This window comes from Podarcis raffonei, chromosome 2 (assembly GCF_027172205.1).
Source record: "Podarcis raffonei isolate rPodRaf1 chromosome 2, rPodRaf1.pri, whole genome shotgun sequence".
Classification (NCBI taxonomy): domain Eukaryota; kingdom Metazoa; phylum Chordata; class Lepidosauria; order Squamata; family Lacertidae; genus Podarcis; species Podarcis raffonei.
Genome location: NC_070603.1, coordinates 124629262 through 124641904, shown reverse-complemented (window position 1 = coordinate 124641904; position 12643 = coordinate 124629262). Strand labels below are relative to the sequence as shown.

Here is a 12643-nt window from a genome sequence, read left to right as displayed (position 1 = left end):
AGCGCAGCAAAACCTCATCACAGAGAAGTAGCTTCCAGCAAAGAGGAATTGCCATTTGAGGGAAGGACCCCCTTGGGAATGGCTGAGCTGAATGGAATGGGGCTGGGCAAGCCCCATAGCATCCCTTGCTAGAGGAATAGGGGCTCCTTGGCTCAAGGTGGGGGGAGATTTCCTTGGAGAAGAGCCCCCCTCCCTCTTGCGTCAGGAGAGCAAAGTGGGTCATCTCTTCCTAAGGCAGGAGGGAGGAGGAAGAGGGAAGAACGGGCAGAGACCCCCGCCAAGTCCTCAAGGCTATGGGGCACAACCCACAGGAGAGGGTGGGGGTGTTTCAGGTCAGCCAAGGCCAGCATGTGGCCCAGTCAGGCTGGCCAGACCTCCTTCATGAGTCGGCTGTGGGGCAGAGACAGGTCTCTTCAACCTTTCCAGACCCAAGACCCCCTTTCAACCCTGTTACGGAAATTACAGGGGGGGCACATCTTTAAAGTTACATATTACAAATATTATGCCTGAATGTATCCTTCCAAGTTGACAGCTCAGGGAAGTTACCTAGCTTTAAAATAATATAAAATCATCTCCTTTCCCAGTTCCCCTCCATTCCAAAGCTATTTTCCCCTTGCAAAAGGACTCCAGGAAGTTCCCAGAGGTGAAAATTGCTGGGCTCATTGTTAGCCAAAGGAAGCCAAATCTCATCACCTGACTCGCCTCAGGCTCCAGACATGCAAAGGAACTTCTATTGTACTTTTGGGTGGTGGGTACTTAAGACATATTTGTCTATGCTCATCTTATACCTGAGTTTTGCCATGCCATGTCTGCTTATGCTAATCTTGTACCAAGGACTTGTCTGGACATGTTTGCCAAGGTTAACCCCTCCCCTTCGAACTGTATTCTGGGATGTGGTGGGAAAGTTTTAAAAGTCTTTGTCACCCCATCCTCGGGCTTCAAAATTTGCTCTTTGAACCTGTTGCGCAATAAACTTTTGTCTACAGCTATTTGCTCAGGTTGGCTGGACTCCTTCCTTTATTCTGCAGGGACCCGTGGGCTCTGCCCGACTGGCTGGGGGACTGAGCAGCCTCACACCCAGATTTTTCCTTAACACCACAGTTAGTTTCAGGAATTTCTCTCTGAGCTAAATGTTGCCTATGAAGATATTCTTTTTTAAAAATAAAAATAATTATTATAAATTTTATTAGTATTTTCCATACCGAACCTTGGCTTTTAAGGTATTCATTTAGACACTCCCATTCCTTTTTCACCTCACTTTTGGGTTTTTGTCTTATTATATCTGTCAATTTGGCTAATTCTAAATATTCTTAAAGCTTACATAACCACTCTCCCCTAGTAGGTAACTGATTCCCTTTCCAATACTTAGCCACCAGGATTCTTGCTGCAGACGTTGCGTATAAGAAAAAATTAGTTTTGTCTTTTGGAATATCATCATTTAAAATTCCTAAAAGGAATGCCTCTGGCCTTTTACTATATGATATTCTTAGTATTTTCTTTATTTCTTCATGGATCTAGGGAGAGTTTTGAAACATTTTAATGACTTACTTCCACAGGTTTCTGCTTTTATGCTTTCAAAAAACAAAGAAGCAAAGGGACCCCTGACAATTAGGTCCAGTTGTGACCGACTCTGGGGTTGCAGCGCTCATCTCGCTTTATTGGCCGAGGGAGCCGGCATACAGCTTCTGGGTCATGTGGCCAGCAGGACAAAGCTGCTTCTGGCAAACCAGAGCAGCGCACGAAAACGCTGTTTACCTTTCCGCCGGAGTGGTACCTGTTGATTCAAGCCAAAAGCCAGAGGAATTGGCCACCCTCCAGGTGCCCGGCTTGAATCCTTGTTGACCTCCCTGGCTGCATTCTCCAGCAGGCGCAGGCAAGGTCTCAATCGGCGATCCTCCTCTAACGTGAGAAGAACACACCACTTCTCCCCTCCCATTCCCAGGGAGGGGAAAGAGACAGACAGAAATGTATTTACATGCCTTTATTCCTGTCTTTCCAGCAGTACAGAGAAATCGTGTCTGTACTCTCTCATCACCAACAGCAGAGAGAGAATAACTCCACCCATGTACTTCCAGTACAGGGTCATGTGACACTCTGAGCTAACATCCGGTGCTCAGTGCACAGAATAGACTGTCTTTTGTTCCCACGGTACAGTCCCATAACATTCACATCCTGTTTGGCATTCCAGCCACCTGGAGCTCGCTTCTGCATTGCTCCTTTTTCGTAACAGTACCTATTTATCTACTTTCACTGGTGTGCTTTTGAACTGCTAGGTGGGCAGGAGCAGGGACCGAGCAACGGGAGCTCACCCCAAGCTCAAAGATGCAGAATGGAAATGGCACCTTGCCTTTCTGACAGATGTAACAGAGCTACTCAACAGTTTCAATGTTCAACTTCAAGGAAAGGGGAAGCTCATCTGTGGTATGTTTTCACATGTGAAAGCCTTTCAAGTAAAATTAGACCTCCTCACCTGAAGGAGGAAAACCTCTGCCATCTCCCCACAACTCAAAACTTGTTGGCGGAAAAACCAGCAGTTGCATTCCCAAACAAAACGTGTGGATTTACTAGAAACGTTGCAAAAGGAGTATCAAATTAGAATTAAAGAGCTTCACCTCCATGAACAGGGCATACAGCTTTCCCGGAACCCATTTTCTGTAGACATTGAAATTGTTGATCCGATTTCCCAAATGGAAATGGCCGAACTACAGAACTGTGACTCTATGAAAAACGCATTCAAATCAAGCAGCCTCACTAATTTCAATGCATCTCTCTGAGACATATCTTAACTCCCAGGAGCCATGCACTCAAAATTGCAACCATCTTTGGCAGCACCTATGTCTGTGAACAGATTTCCCCCCGAATGAAACATCTGAAATCTCCAACCAGATCCAGACTAACTGATGAACACTTGCATCACTTGCTACGACTAGCAGCGACAAATATGGAACCGGATATTTAGCATCTCATTAGCCAAAACCAGGTCCATACTTCCCATTGGAATACTTATAAGTTGACATTGATTAAAATCATTTTTCATTTTAAATATTGTATTGTTTTTCCTGGTTTTGTGTGCACTACAAATAAAATATGTGCAGTGTGCATAGGAATTCATTCATTTTTTTTCCTTCAAATTATAATCCAGCCCGCAACAGTGGCCGAGGAACAGTGAACCGGCTCCCTGTTTAAAAAGTTTGAGGACCCCTGCTCCAGATTATCTCTGCTTTCGGCCTCCTATACTGACAGCTCTTTCTACAGATTTCTGAAAGATGGGCCAATTACGTGGGCACAGAGATTCCTCTCTCCACAGGAAAATGACGCTCCTGAAACCACTGGCAATGCCCACATTTCCCTGTGCCACCTTCCCTCCCCATGTTGGTTATTCCTCACAGCACCTCCTTTATTCCAGCTGCCATTTGGGATTTTACCCCCTTTGCTGTTAATGAAGCCATGAATGAGAAGGTACGGTAAAACAATGAATTTATAAAATACAAACAAGGATAGTTTAAGGATTACTTTCCAGTCTTTCTGTGTTTTCATTGTTCCTTTATTGCAAGTATAAAAATGTGATTTATGCTGCTGTTCTTATAACAAGGAGTTGGACTTGACCCTTGGAGTCCCTTTAAACTCTACAGTTCTAGGATTCCAGAGCCAATCCTGCTTCCTAAACACCACTTTTGTGCTCCACTTTTCACAATTCTCCATTCCTAACTCTCTCTGCCAAAGACCAAATATCAACCGAGTCTCAGGACATGTTCACTCACAATGAGCACTCCAGAGTCACGTTCTGCACATACCTTACAGTACATTATATCTTTCATCATACTTACTATTATGAGACATTTTATTTGCTTTAATACATGTATGTACAGCTTTCCATACAAACACCAGAACATGAAATACACTCCATAAATTTACAATGAATTTTCCCCTCATATGAGTTTGCTGATATGAGGGACAAAATGAACCCTGTGGGAAAAACATGGCAAACTCCAAAAAACCGAAATGGTTTCTCCCCCATAACAGTCTGTGCTTGCTTATTAAGAAGGCCATTATAATTGAAATATTTTCCACACTCCATTCCATTTAAACAGTTGCTTCTCTGTGAGATCTTTGATGTATTCTAAGACTTCCATTCCCATTGAAGCACTTCCCACAATCCATACATTTAAATGTTTTCTCCCCTGTATGAGTTTGTTGATGTCTTCTAAGAGAGCCATTCTCACTGAAGCACCTCCCACAATCCGTACACATATACGGTTTCTCCCCTGTGTGAGTTCTCCAATGTATAGTAATTTGTGAACACCGTCTGAAGCTCTTTCCACACTCCTTACATTTAAATGGTTTCTCCCCTGTGTGAGTTCGTTGATGAATTCTAAGATTTCCACTACAACTGAATCTCTTTCCACACTCCATACATCTAAATGGTTTCTCCCCTGAGTGAGTTCGTTGATGTATTCTAAGATTTCCACTACGACTGAAGCCCTTCCCACACCTCATACATTTAAATGGTAACTCACCAGTGTGAGTTCGTACATGTGTTGCAAGATCGCCCCCCTGACTGAAGCTCTTTCCACAAACCATACACTTATATGGTTTCTCACCCGTGTGAGTTCGTTGATGTTTAGTAAGTGTTCCATTGTGACTGAAGCTCTGTCCACACTCTATACATTTAAATGGTTTCTCCCCAGTGTGAATCCGTTGATGTATTCTAAGAGTTCCACTCTCACTGAAGCTCTTTCCGCACTCCATACACTTAAAAGGTTTCTCCCCTGTGTGAGTTCGGTGATGTGTAGTAAGGTGTGAAGACAGCCTGAAGTTCTTTCCACACTCCATACACCTAAATGGTTTCTGCCCTGTATGAGTTCGTTGATGTACTGCAAGAGCTCCACTCTGACTGAAACCCTTCCCACAAATACATTTAAATGGCTTCTCCCCAGTGTGACTTTGTTGGTGCACAGTGAGTCTCGCACTACAAATGAAGCTCTTTCCACACTCCAAACATTTATATGGTTTCTCGCCTGTATGAGTACCCTGATGCAGAGTAAGGCTTCCACTTGCACTGAAGCACTTTCCACAAACCATACACTTATATGGTTTCTCACCCGTGTGAGTTCGTTGATGTCTAGAAAGGATTCCACTCTGACTGAATCCCTTCCCACACTGCATACATTTAAATGGTTTCTCCCCAGTGTGAATCCGCTGATGTCTTCTAAGAGTTCCACTTGCACTAAAGCTCTTTCCGCACTCCATACAATTAAAGGGTTTCTCCCCGGTGTGAGTTCGTTGATGTACAGTAAGTTTTCCACTCTCACTGAAGCTCTTTCCGCACTCCATACATTTAAAAGGTTTCTCCCCTGTGTGAGTTCGTAGATGTATAGTAAGGTGTGAACACAGGCTGAAGCTCTTTCCACACTCCATACATCTAAATGGTTTGTTCCCTGTGTGAATTTGTTTATGTACAGTAAGGTTTCCATTTTTACTGAAGCTCTTTCCGCACTCCATGCATTTAAAAGGTTTCTCTCCTGTATTAGTTTGTAGATGTGTGCTAAGGTTTTCACTCACACTTAAGTACTTTACAGATGGCCCCTCAAAATTCTGATTGCCTTCTTCATCACCTGGTTTAAAGTGGGGGATAAGAAAATATTGTTAGGTATTCGAGCAAGAGAACTTAACACGCAACAAGACCAATCAGCACTTTCCCTTCTCTTAACACCTCCAGCATCCCTCCCTCTCCTATGTACCACATTTTTAGGAAAGGGGGGGGGGAATCTGAAAATAGTCTCAAGAACCCTTAGCATCCAGTATTCTACTATCTAGTATTCAACTCCCATACCAAGAACAAACTTAGTTGGTCTCTAAGGTGCTACTGGACAATTTTTTAAAATTTTTTAATATATATTTCATCTGCGTCAGACCAACATGGCTACCTACCTGAACCTTCAACTCCCACTGAGCACCAAGAGAAAACTTCTGTGCTGAGGTGAGGCATGTATGGCCCTCCAGATGTGGTTGGACTCTAAGTACCATCAGCCCAAGCAAAGATGGCCAATGACCAGTGATGATGGGAGTTGTAGTGCAGCCAAATCTGGAGGGACACCTTTCTCCATCTTCCCCCTCCTGTGAAAATGCTATACTGTTTTCTCTTTCCTCCTTGATCTGTAATATCTTGCTGATACATTCCAACCAGCTGTACACATCACCTAAACCTGCACCAGGATGCTGGCAAAGATTGGCCCTTGTTCTGATCCAAAAGGGCTCTTTTTATATTTGTACACACTGAAAGGAGACATACAAAAGTACAGCCTCACAGCAAAGTGGAAGTATCTACCTCTCAATTGGTCCAGGACAACATCCCTGTATTTTTCTGTTCCAAGCGAGCAGATGAGCTCAGACTTAAGTATCAGAGTCCCTGCTATGTGGAATAAGTAAAACAGAAGTGTTGTTTATGTATATGTGACTATAAAAATATACAAAAGTATTAATCTTTTGAAGCAAAGACAGCAAAGTATCTGGTGGCCCATTAAAAGTTGATAAATGACACTGACCAGCAAACCTCATGCCACCATTATTAACCTGTCAGTCTCCCTGTAGATTTTACATAGGTTTTAGGGGGAAATTCATACCACAATTTCAGCTTATGAAAAGTTACCTACTGACAAAAGTACAGAGTTGCTATAAACTACAATCTTCAACATCAACTTCGTTGGACTGGTCATGTTGTTCAGATGCCTGATTATCGTCTTCCAAAGAAACCACTCTATTCCCAACTTAAGAATGGAAAGGGAAATATTGATGGACAACAAAAGAGGTTTCAAAATGCTCTGAAGGCAAATCTAAATACATGAAGTAGAAGCACAGAAAATTGGAAAACACTGGCATGCGAGTGCTCCAATTGGAGAAAAGCCTTTACCAAGGTGTAATGGACTTTGAAGAAGCACAAGCTCAAGACGAAAAGGAGAAACAAGCTAAGAGGAAAGCACGTTTGGCAAACCCTCACTGTGATTAACTCCCTCCGGGAAACCTATGTCCCCACTGCCGAAGGATCTGTGGATCCAGAACTGGACTCCACAGTCACTTATGGACACACCGTTAAGACTGTGTTCATGGAAGACAATCTTATTCGTCTATGAGGATTTGCCAAAGAAGAAGACACGGAATGAATAAATGGCTCAAATAGGTGATTTACTCTTTCAATGTTTAGCAGCCAAGAGGGATACAAATCTGCCCTTACCTAAAGAGGCCACCATCTCATAATTCTCCTCCATGACTTCCTTGTGCAGAGCTCGTTGGCCAGGATCCAGCAGAGCCCACTCCTCCTCCGTGAAAAACACAGCCACCTCCTCAAAGGTCAAGAGGGCCTGGAAGAAGAAGAAGAGGAAGAAGACAGAGCTTCTCTTAGATCCCCATCATCCCCACTCAACACAGAGGGAGGCTGAGTGGTCCCATCTGTGCCTCTTCCCTCCTCCCTCCTCCTGTTGCTCTTTCCCTACCTGAGGAAGCTGCCTGGCTCCTCTTTCCACTCCACCTCTGAGAAGAGGCCGTTCAGAGGGGGGCTCGGAGGCCATTGCGCTGCCAGTGTAAAGGACGGAGGAGGAGGAGGCGGAAACAGGGCCACTTCCAGGACTCTCTCAGCTGTTGCCACGATGCACTTCAATGCAGGGAGCAGCTCTTTAAGGAGAACAATGCAGAAATAATAATAATAAGAATTGATTAAATTTATATGCCGCCCTATACCCGGAGGTCTCAGGGCTCTTCAAAAAAAGGCAGATTTAATTAGGGTGGGAGACATTTACACAGATAGCATACCTTTTATAAATTACAAATACTGTGGTACCTTGGGTTACAGATGCTTCAGGTTACAGACTCCGCTAACCCAGAAATAGTAATTTGGGTTAAGAACTTTGCTTCAGGATGAGAACAGATATTGCACAGCGATGGCGCGGCAGCAGCGGGAGGCCCCATTAGCTAAATTCGTACCTCAGGATAAGAAGTTTCAGGTTAAGAACGGACCTCCAGAACGAATTAAGTTCTTAACCCAAGGTACCACTGTATCAACATTAATAAACTAATGCTCATAAATTCTAATTACAAAGCCAGAGAACTGGAAGGATGTAATTCTTTCTACAGGAACTTTATAATAATAGAAGCTGCCTCAGTCTTTAGGGGACATTCAGCTTCAGTTTGGAAAGTTCTGGGATCAAATCCCAAACTCTTAATGAAGCTTCGCAGAAAGCATTACGGCCAGTACCTCTGCAGACCTCACTTTTCCTTTCCCCCAAACAGCCACCCAGGAAGAGTGGATGGAAATATTTAGAGCACTCTATGCGCTAACATGGATTGTAGTTTAGGGGACAGAGATATGAAGTTCAGTGGCTAATAACCCCCTAGTTCTTCCTCTTAGGAACCCCTCTCTCTCTCTCTCTGTGTGTGTGTGTGTCCCCTTTTATCTTCCCTACACTGTGAGGAAGGACAGGAGGAGAAATAATCAGGGGGTCCAAACTGGGCACAGGGCATCCCTCCTGAGGATGGAGATGGGAGACTGGGTCTCCCTGGTGGAAGCCCAGCACCCAAACGGCAGGGTGGGGAACCTCAGACCCAGGGGCTGAATAGGCCCTCAAATCCTTTCTCTCTCTCTCTCTGGCCCTCAGGAATTTCCCCAGCACCACACCCTCTTTCCAATACTTCCCAGCTGCCTCCTGAGGTTTTTTTGTGGGACTGGGAAAAATCCCTGGAAGGCAGGCAGCTCCTGGACAAAGCTCAGAGTCAGCCCCATAGCCCCACCAACTCTGTCCTCTGTCCCGCCCATCAATGGAAAGTGGCCCCTGGAAGGCTGCTCAGGAGCGAATATGGCCCTCAGGCTTGATAATGGTCTCCACCCCGTTCCAAACACTAAACTGGCAGTAATCCTGGCCCACCCTGCAGGGTTCTGAGCATTGCCCAGGTGGTGGTCTTTAGAAGACCTATAGTGTTAGAAGACCCTCCTGGCAACCTGGATGGGGACGAGGCCAGGCAGGAGTGAGGCTGGCAGCACCAGCAGAGAAGGTCCCTCAGCACCTCTGCGCTGGGCCAATCCTGCAAGGCAGGCCAGATCTCCCACCCCTGGGGGCTTTGATTCTCCTTCCCGACAAAGTCCAAGAGGATATCTGGAGAAGCCTCTTTTTGGAAAGAAAGAGCATCAAAATCTGTTAAGGGTGATCAGTTTTATTCCCCAAGACTAGCTGGGTGTCAGCCCACTTCCCAAGAAGTAAATTCTGGTTTCTTTTTGCTTCCTTCTCACATCAGCCTCTTTCTTACTCAGGAAGCTCCGGAGGCCGATTTCCCTTGACATTGTTCACTTCTCAACCCCCCCCCCCGAAATCTCCAGCTGCTTCCACTGCACCAAAGCAGACTTCCTTCCCCTGCTTGCCCTCCCGATCTCCGCCCCACTGAGGCAGGAGCTTCAGCAGCAGATTTTGGAGGGGGGCATGTCAGGGTCCTGAAGGAGCTCACTCCTCTCCTCCCGCCCTGACAGGCTCCCAGACGCAGGAGGCAGAGCCTGGGGGGAGCGAAGTGGGGGCAGGAGGGGGCAGGAGTGAGAAGGGAGATGGAGGGTGTTAAACAGAGAGGAGCATCACGAGGTGGAATGGGGCTGCCCCCCCCTTTGAACTGCTGAGTCAATATGCACAGGGTGGGGCTGCAAATCCCTTTGTAATTAAGTTCCGGGGGGGGGGCACCCTTTTCTGGTTCGTCTCAAGTGTCTTCGCTGCGCTTTGAAAAGGGTCTTGCAATGCAAACCCTGTTGGGGGAGGAGAACCACACCTTGCAACAGGATGGCCTGCATCCATGATTCCCATAGGAAAGAGCGAGGCCCATTGCGCTGCCTGTAGGAGATTTGGAGGAGGCGTAAAACTGGCCACTTCCGGGACTGTCCCAGTTGTACTTCAAAGAAAGGAGCTGCGCTTCTTTCTTCCCAACTCTGTGAGATAGGACAGGGTGAAAAATAACCAGGGGGTCAAAACTGGTCCCTCATGAGCACAGACCTGAACCTGCCTGATTAGTTTTAAATCCCGCCACACATTTACCCGTTTTCTTTGCTTAGCAGGAGGGAAACCGGTCAGGTGTTTTTTCCAAGCTCCAGGCGTTTTTCCAAGCTCCAGGCAATCTAAAATGTGCCTCTTCCCTCCTCTTCAGGGGCACATAAACAGGACAGCAAACCCTCCCCCACTGTCCCCCACTCTGCCGAAATGGGGGGGTCACCCCCTTCCCAAGAAGCAAATACTTGTTTCCTTTAGTCTCCTTCTCACAATCAGCCGCTGCCTTTTCACATCATATCTTCCCCCATGGAGCCGGCTCTACCAGGAGCCCCACGGAGGCAGGGGCTTCAGCAGCGATTTTGGAGGGGGGCAGGTCAGGGTCCTGGAGGAGCTCACCCCTCCCCTCCAGACTGGCTCCCTGAAGGAGGAGGCAGAGCCTGGGGGGAGCGATGGGGGGCAGGAGTGAGAAGGGAGATGGAGGGTGTTAAACAGAGAGGAGCATCACTAGGCGGAATGGGGCTGCCCCCCCTTTGAACGTAGAAGGACTGACCTCTGAGTCAACATGCACAGGGGGGGCTGCAAATCCCTTTGTAATTAAGTTCCACTGGGGGGGCACCCTTTTGTGGATCGTCTCAAGTGTCTTCTATCCTCCCCCAACATGGGAGCCTGACTTGATCCCTGCACTTCAAAAAGGATTTAGCAATGCAAACCATGTTGGGGGAGGGGGAACCCACAGGATGTCCTGCATCCACCCCACCCCCACTGATTCCCACAGGGAAAGGACGGAGCCCCTCCTTGCTTTCCTTTCTACACCCCCCCCCGAAATCTTCCCGCCTCCTTTCCCAGTCGCCCTGTTTGTAGATTCAGGGGGAGGGAAAGCAATTCCTTCTCCCCCCCCCAATAACCCCCCCAATATGCGGCACCTCTTTTTCCTCTTCTCCAAGTCCGCTTCTCTTCCCGGAATGAGGATGGAGACCCCTCCCCTCCAAATAGCCTCCCCCCCAAAAAAATAACTTCCTGCCTCTCTAGGAAGCGGAGCTCATTGACCCAGAGGGAGGGGGAGCGGCAGGAGATCCGCCTCCCCCTCCCGCTCCCTGCAAACAGAAATGCCCTTCCCAGCCGGCAAGCTCTATATTCCCGTTTACTTAGTGAGAAATTCATGGGTTCAGTTCCCCGCAGAGGCAGCGAAAGACGACCCCCCCGCCGCATTTCTAAAAAGCCCCCTCCTGGGAAGGGGTTTAGAGCAGTAACTTAAAGACAACACTAAATGGTGGCCCAGTGTCGTTTCAATGCCTGCGTTTTGTACAAAGCTGGAGGTGATGGAGAAAGTTAGGCTTTGTTATGTTTTTTTTTGGGGGGGTGCAGCTCAGTGGTAGAGCATTTGCTTTGCATGCAGAAGGTCTCGGATTCCCACTTTCGCGTTTGGTGGGGGTGTACCATGGTCCATGTCTTCTGGGGAAGAACTTTTTATCAGACCTCCAAAATCTCTAAAGTCTAAACAATCTATCTGTCCTTAATCAGCACTTACCTTATTATAACCATTGTTGTTGTTTAGTTGTGTCTGACACTTCGTGACCCCATGGACCAGAGCACGCCAGGCACTCCTGTCTTCCACTGCCTTCTCTTGTCTTCCATATTTATATATTTGACCCCATATTCTACGCTTCAATCTAAAAAATTAATTTCCTTTCTGTTCACAGCAGCTAGACTACAGTTATTGCCCATGATGGAAGGAAACCTCTAAAAGGGCAATAGAAGCTTGGATTAATAGCATCTGGACCATTACTCTGTCACAACGCCTCACGTGCCATTAGTGTCTTATCAAAGGTATCTCCAAAAAAGACACCTTTGACACAGTCTGGTCTCCCTTTTTCTCCCTTGATTGAAGAACAAAAAGGATATTTTAATGCCACCACCACCATCATCACAGAGGTATTTGTGGAGAAGATTATAATGACTGGAAATGTCTAGCCAAGCAGATCAGTAGTTTGGTTCCTACTGAGGGCATTGGGGGAGCCAAGATGACCGTGATGTGGGACTGAGGACTGGAGTGATCATTCCGTGATATTATGGCAGTGGACAAAGCTGTATTTACTCTGAATAAATGAATATTGTTGTTTTAATAATGGTCTCAAATTCAATGCTTTGCATGCAGGAAGTCCCAGGTGAAATCCTCGTCAGGCAGAGAGACCCTGTTGGCATCCGTCTGTCTCAGGAGGCGATGGAGGAGGGGGCCTTTGGGGGTGAAGTCCAACTGTGGGCATCTTGCAGCACCTGCTGTGGCTGTTTCATGTCATGGGCAAATGCTCAATGCTGGCAGAGGAGCAGCTCCAGATGAACTCTGCTTTCGGCCTCCTTTACTGCCTGCTCTTTCCACAGATTTCTGAAAGATGGGCCAATTACGGGGGCACAGAGATTCCTCTCTCCGCAGGGAAATGACTCTCCTGAAACCACTGGCAATGCCCACATTTCCCTGTGCCACCTTCCCTCCGTATATTGTTTGTCCCCCTCAGCACCTCCTTTATTCCGGCTGCCACCATGGAACTTTGTCCACTTTGCAGTTTAGTGTCAGGGGCTGGTCTGAATCGGAGGACTGGGGAATGCAATTTCTGGAAGATCAGCTTGTAACA

General features: G+C 46.7%; 1 protein-coding gene across 2 annotated transcripts; it reads right to left on the bottom strand.

Moving 5' to 3' along the window:
• Positions 1 to 3522: 3522 nt before the first annotated feature.
• On the bottom strand, positions 3523 to 11031 carry LOC128409369 (oocyte zinc finger protein XlCOF6-like). 2 transcript variants are annotated; one of them, XM_053379776.1, is made up of 5 exons: positions 10937 to 11031; positions 7491 to 7668; positions 7232 to 7358; positions 6329 to 6412; positions 3523 to 5615 (listed from the first exon to the last, which is right to left on the bottom strand). In XM_053379776.1, exons 2-5 carry the CDS (start codon positions 7563 to 7565, stop codon positions 4084 to 4086), a joined length of 1818 nt encoding a protein of 605 aa, XP_053235751.1. In that variant the 5' UTR covers positions 7566 to 7668; positions 10937 to 11031; the 3' UTR covers positions 3523 to 4083. The 2 variants fall into 2 exon arrangements, with proteins under 2 accessions (XP_053235751.1, XP_053235752.1); XM_053379777.1 differs by lacking the exon at positions 6329 to 6412.
• Positions 11032 to 12643: the final 1612 nt, after the last annotated feature.

Bases quoted from the DNA above. Each gene is read 5' to 3' on its own strand.
- LOC128409369 (XM_053379776.1), bottom strand. From the start codon at position 7,565: ATGGCCTCCGAGCCCCCCTCTGAACGGCCTCTTCTCAGAGGTGGAGTG. The intron at 7,359-7,490 runs GTAGGGAAAGAG...TTCTTCTTCCAG, and splicing joins GAGCCAGGCAGCTTCCTCAG to GCCCTCTTGACCTTTGAGGA. The intron at 5,616-6,328 runs GTAGATACTTCC...ACTTTAAACCAG, and splicing joins TGTCCTGGACCAATTGAGAG to GTGATGAAGAAGGCAATCAG.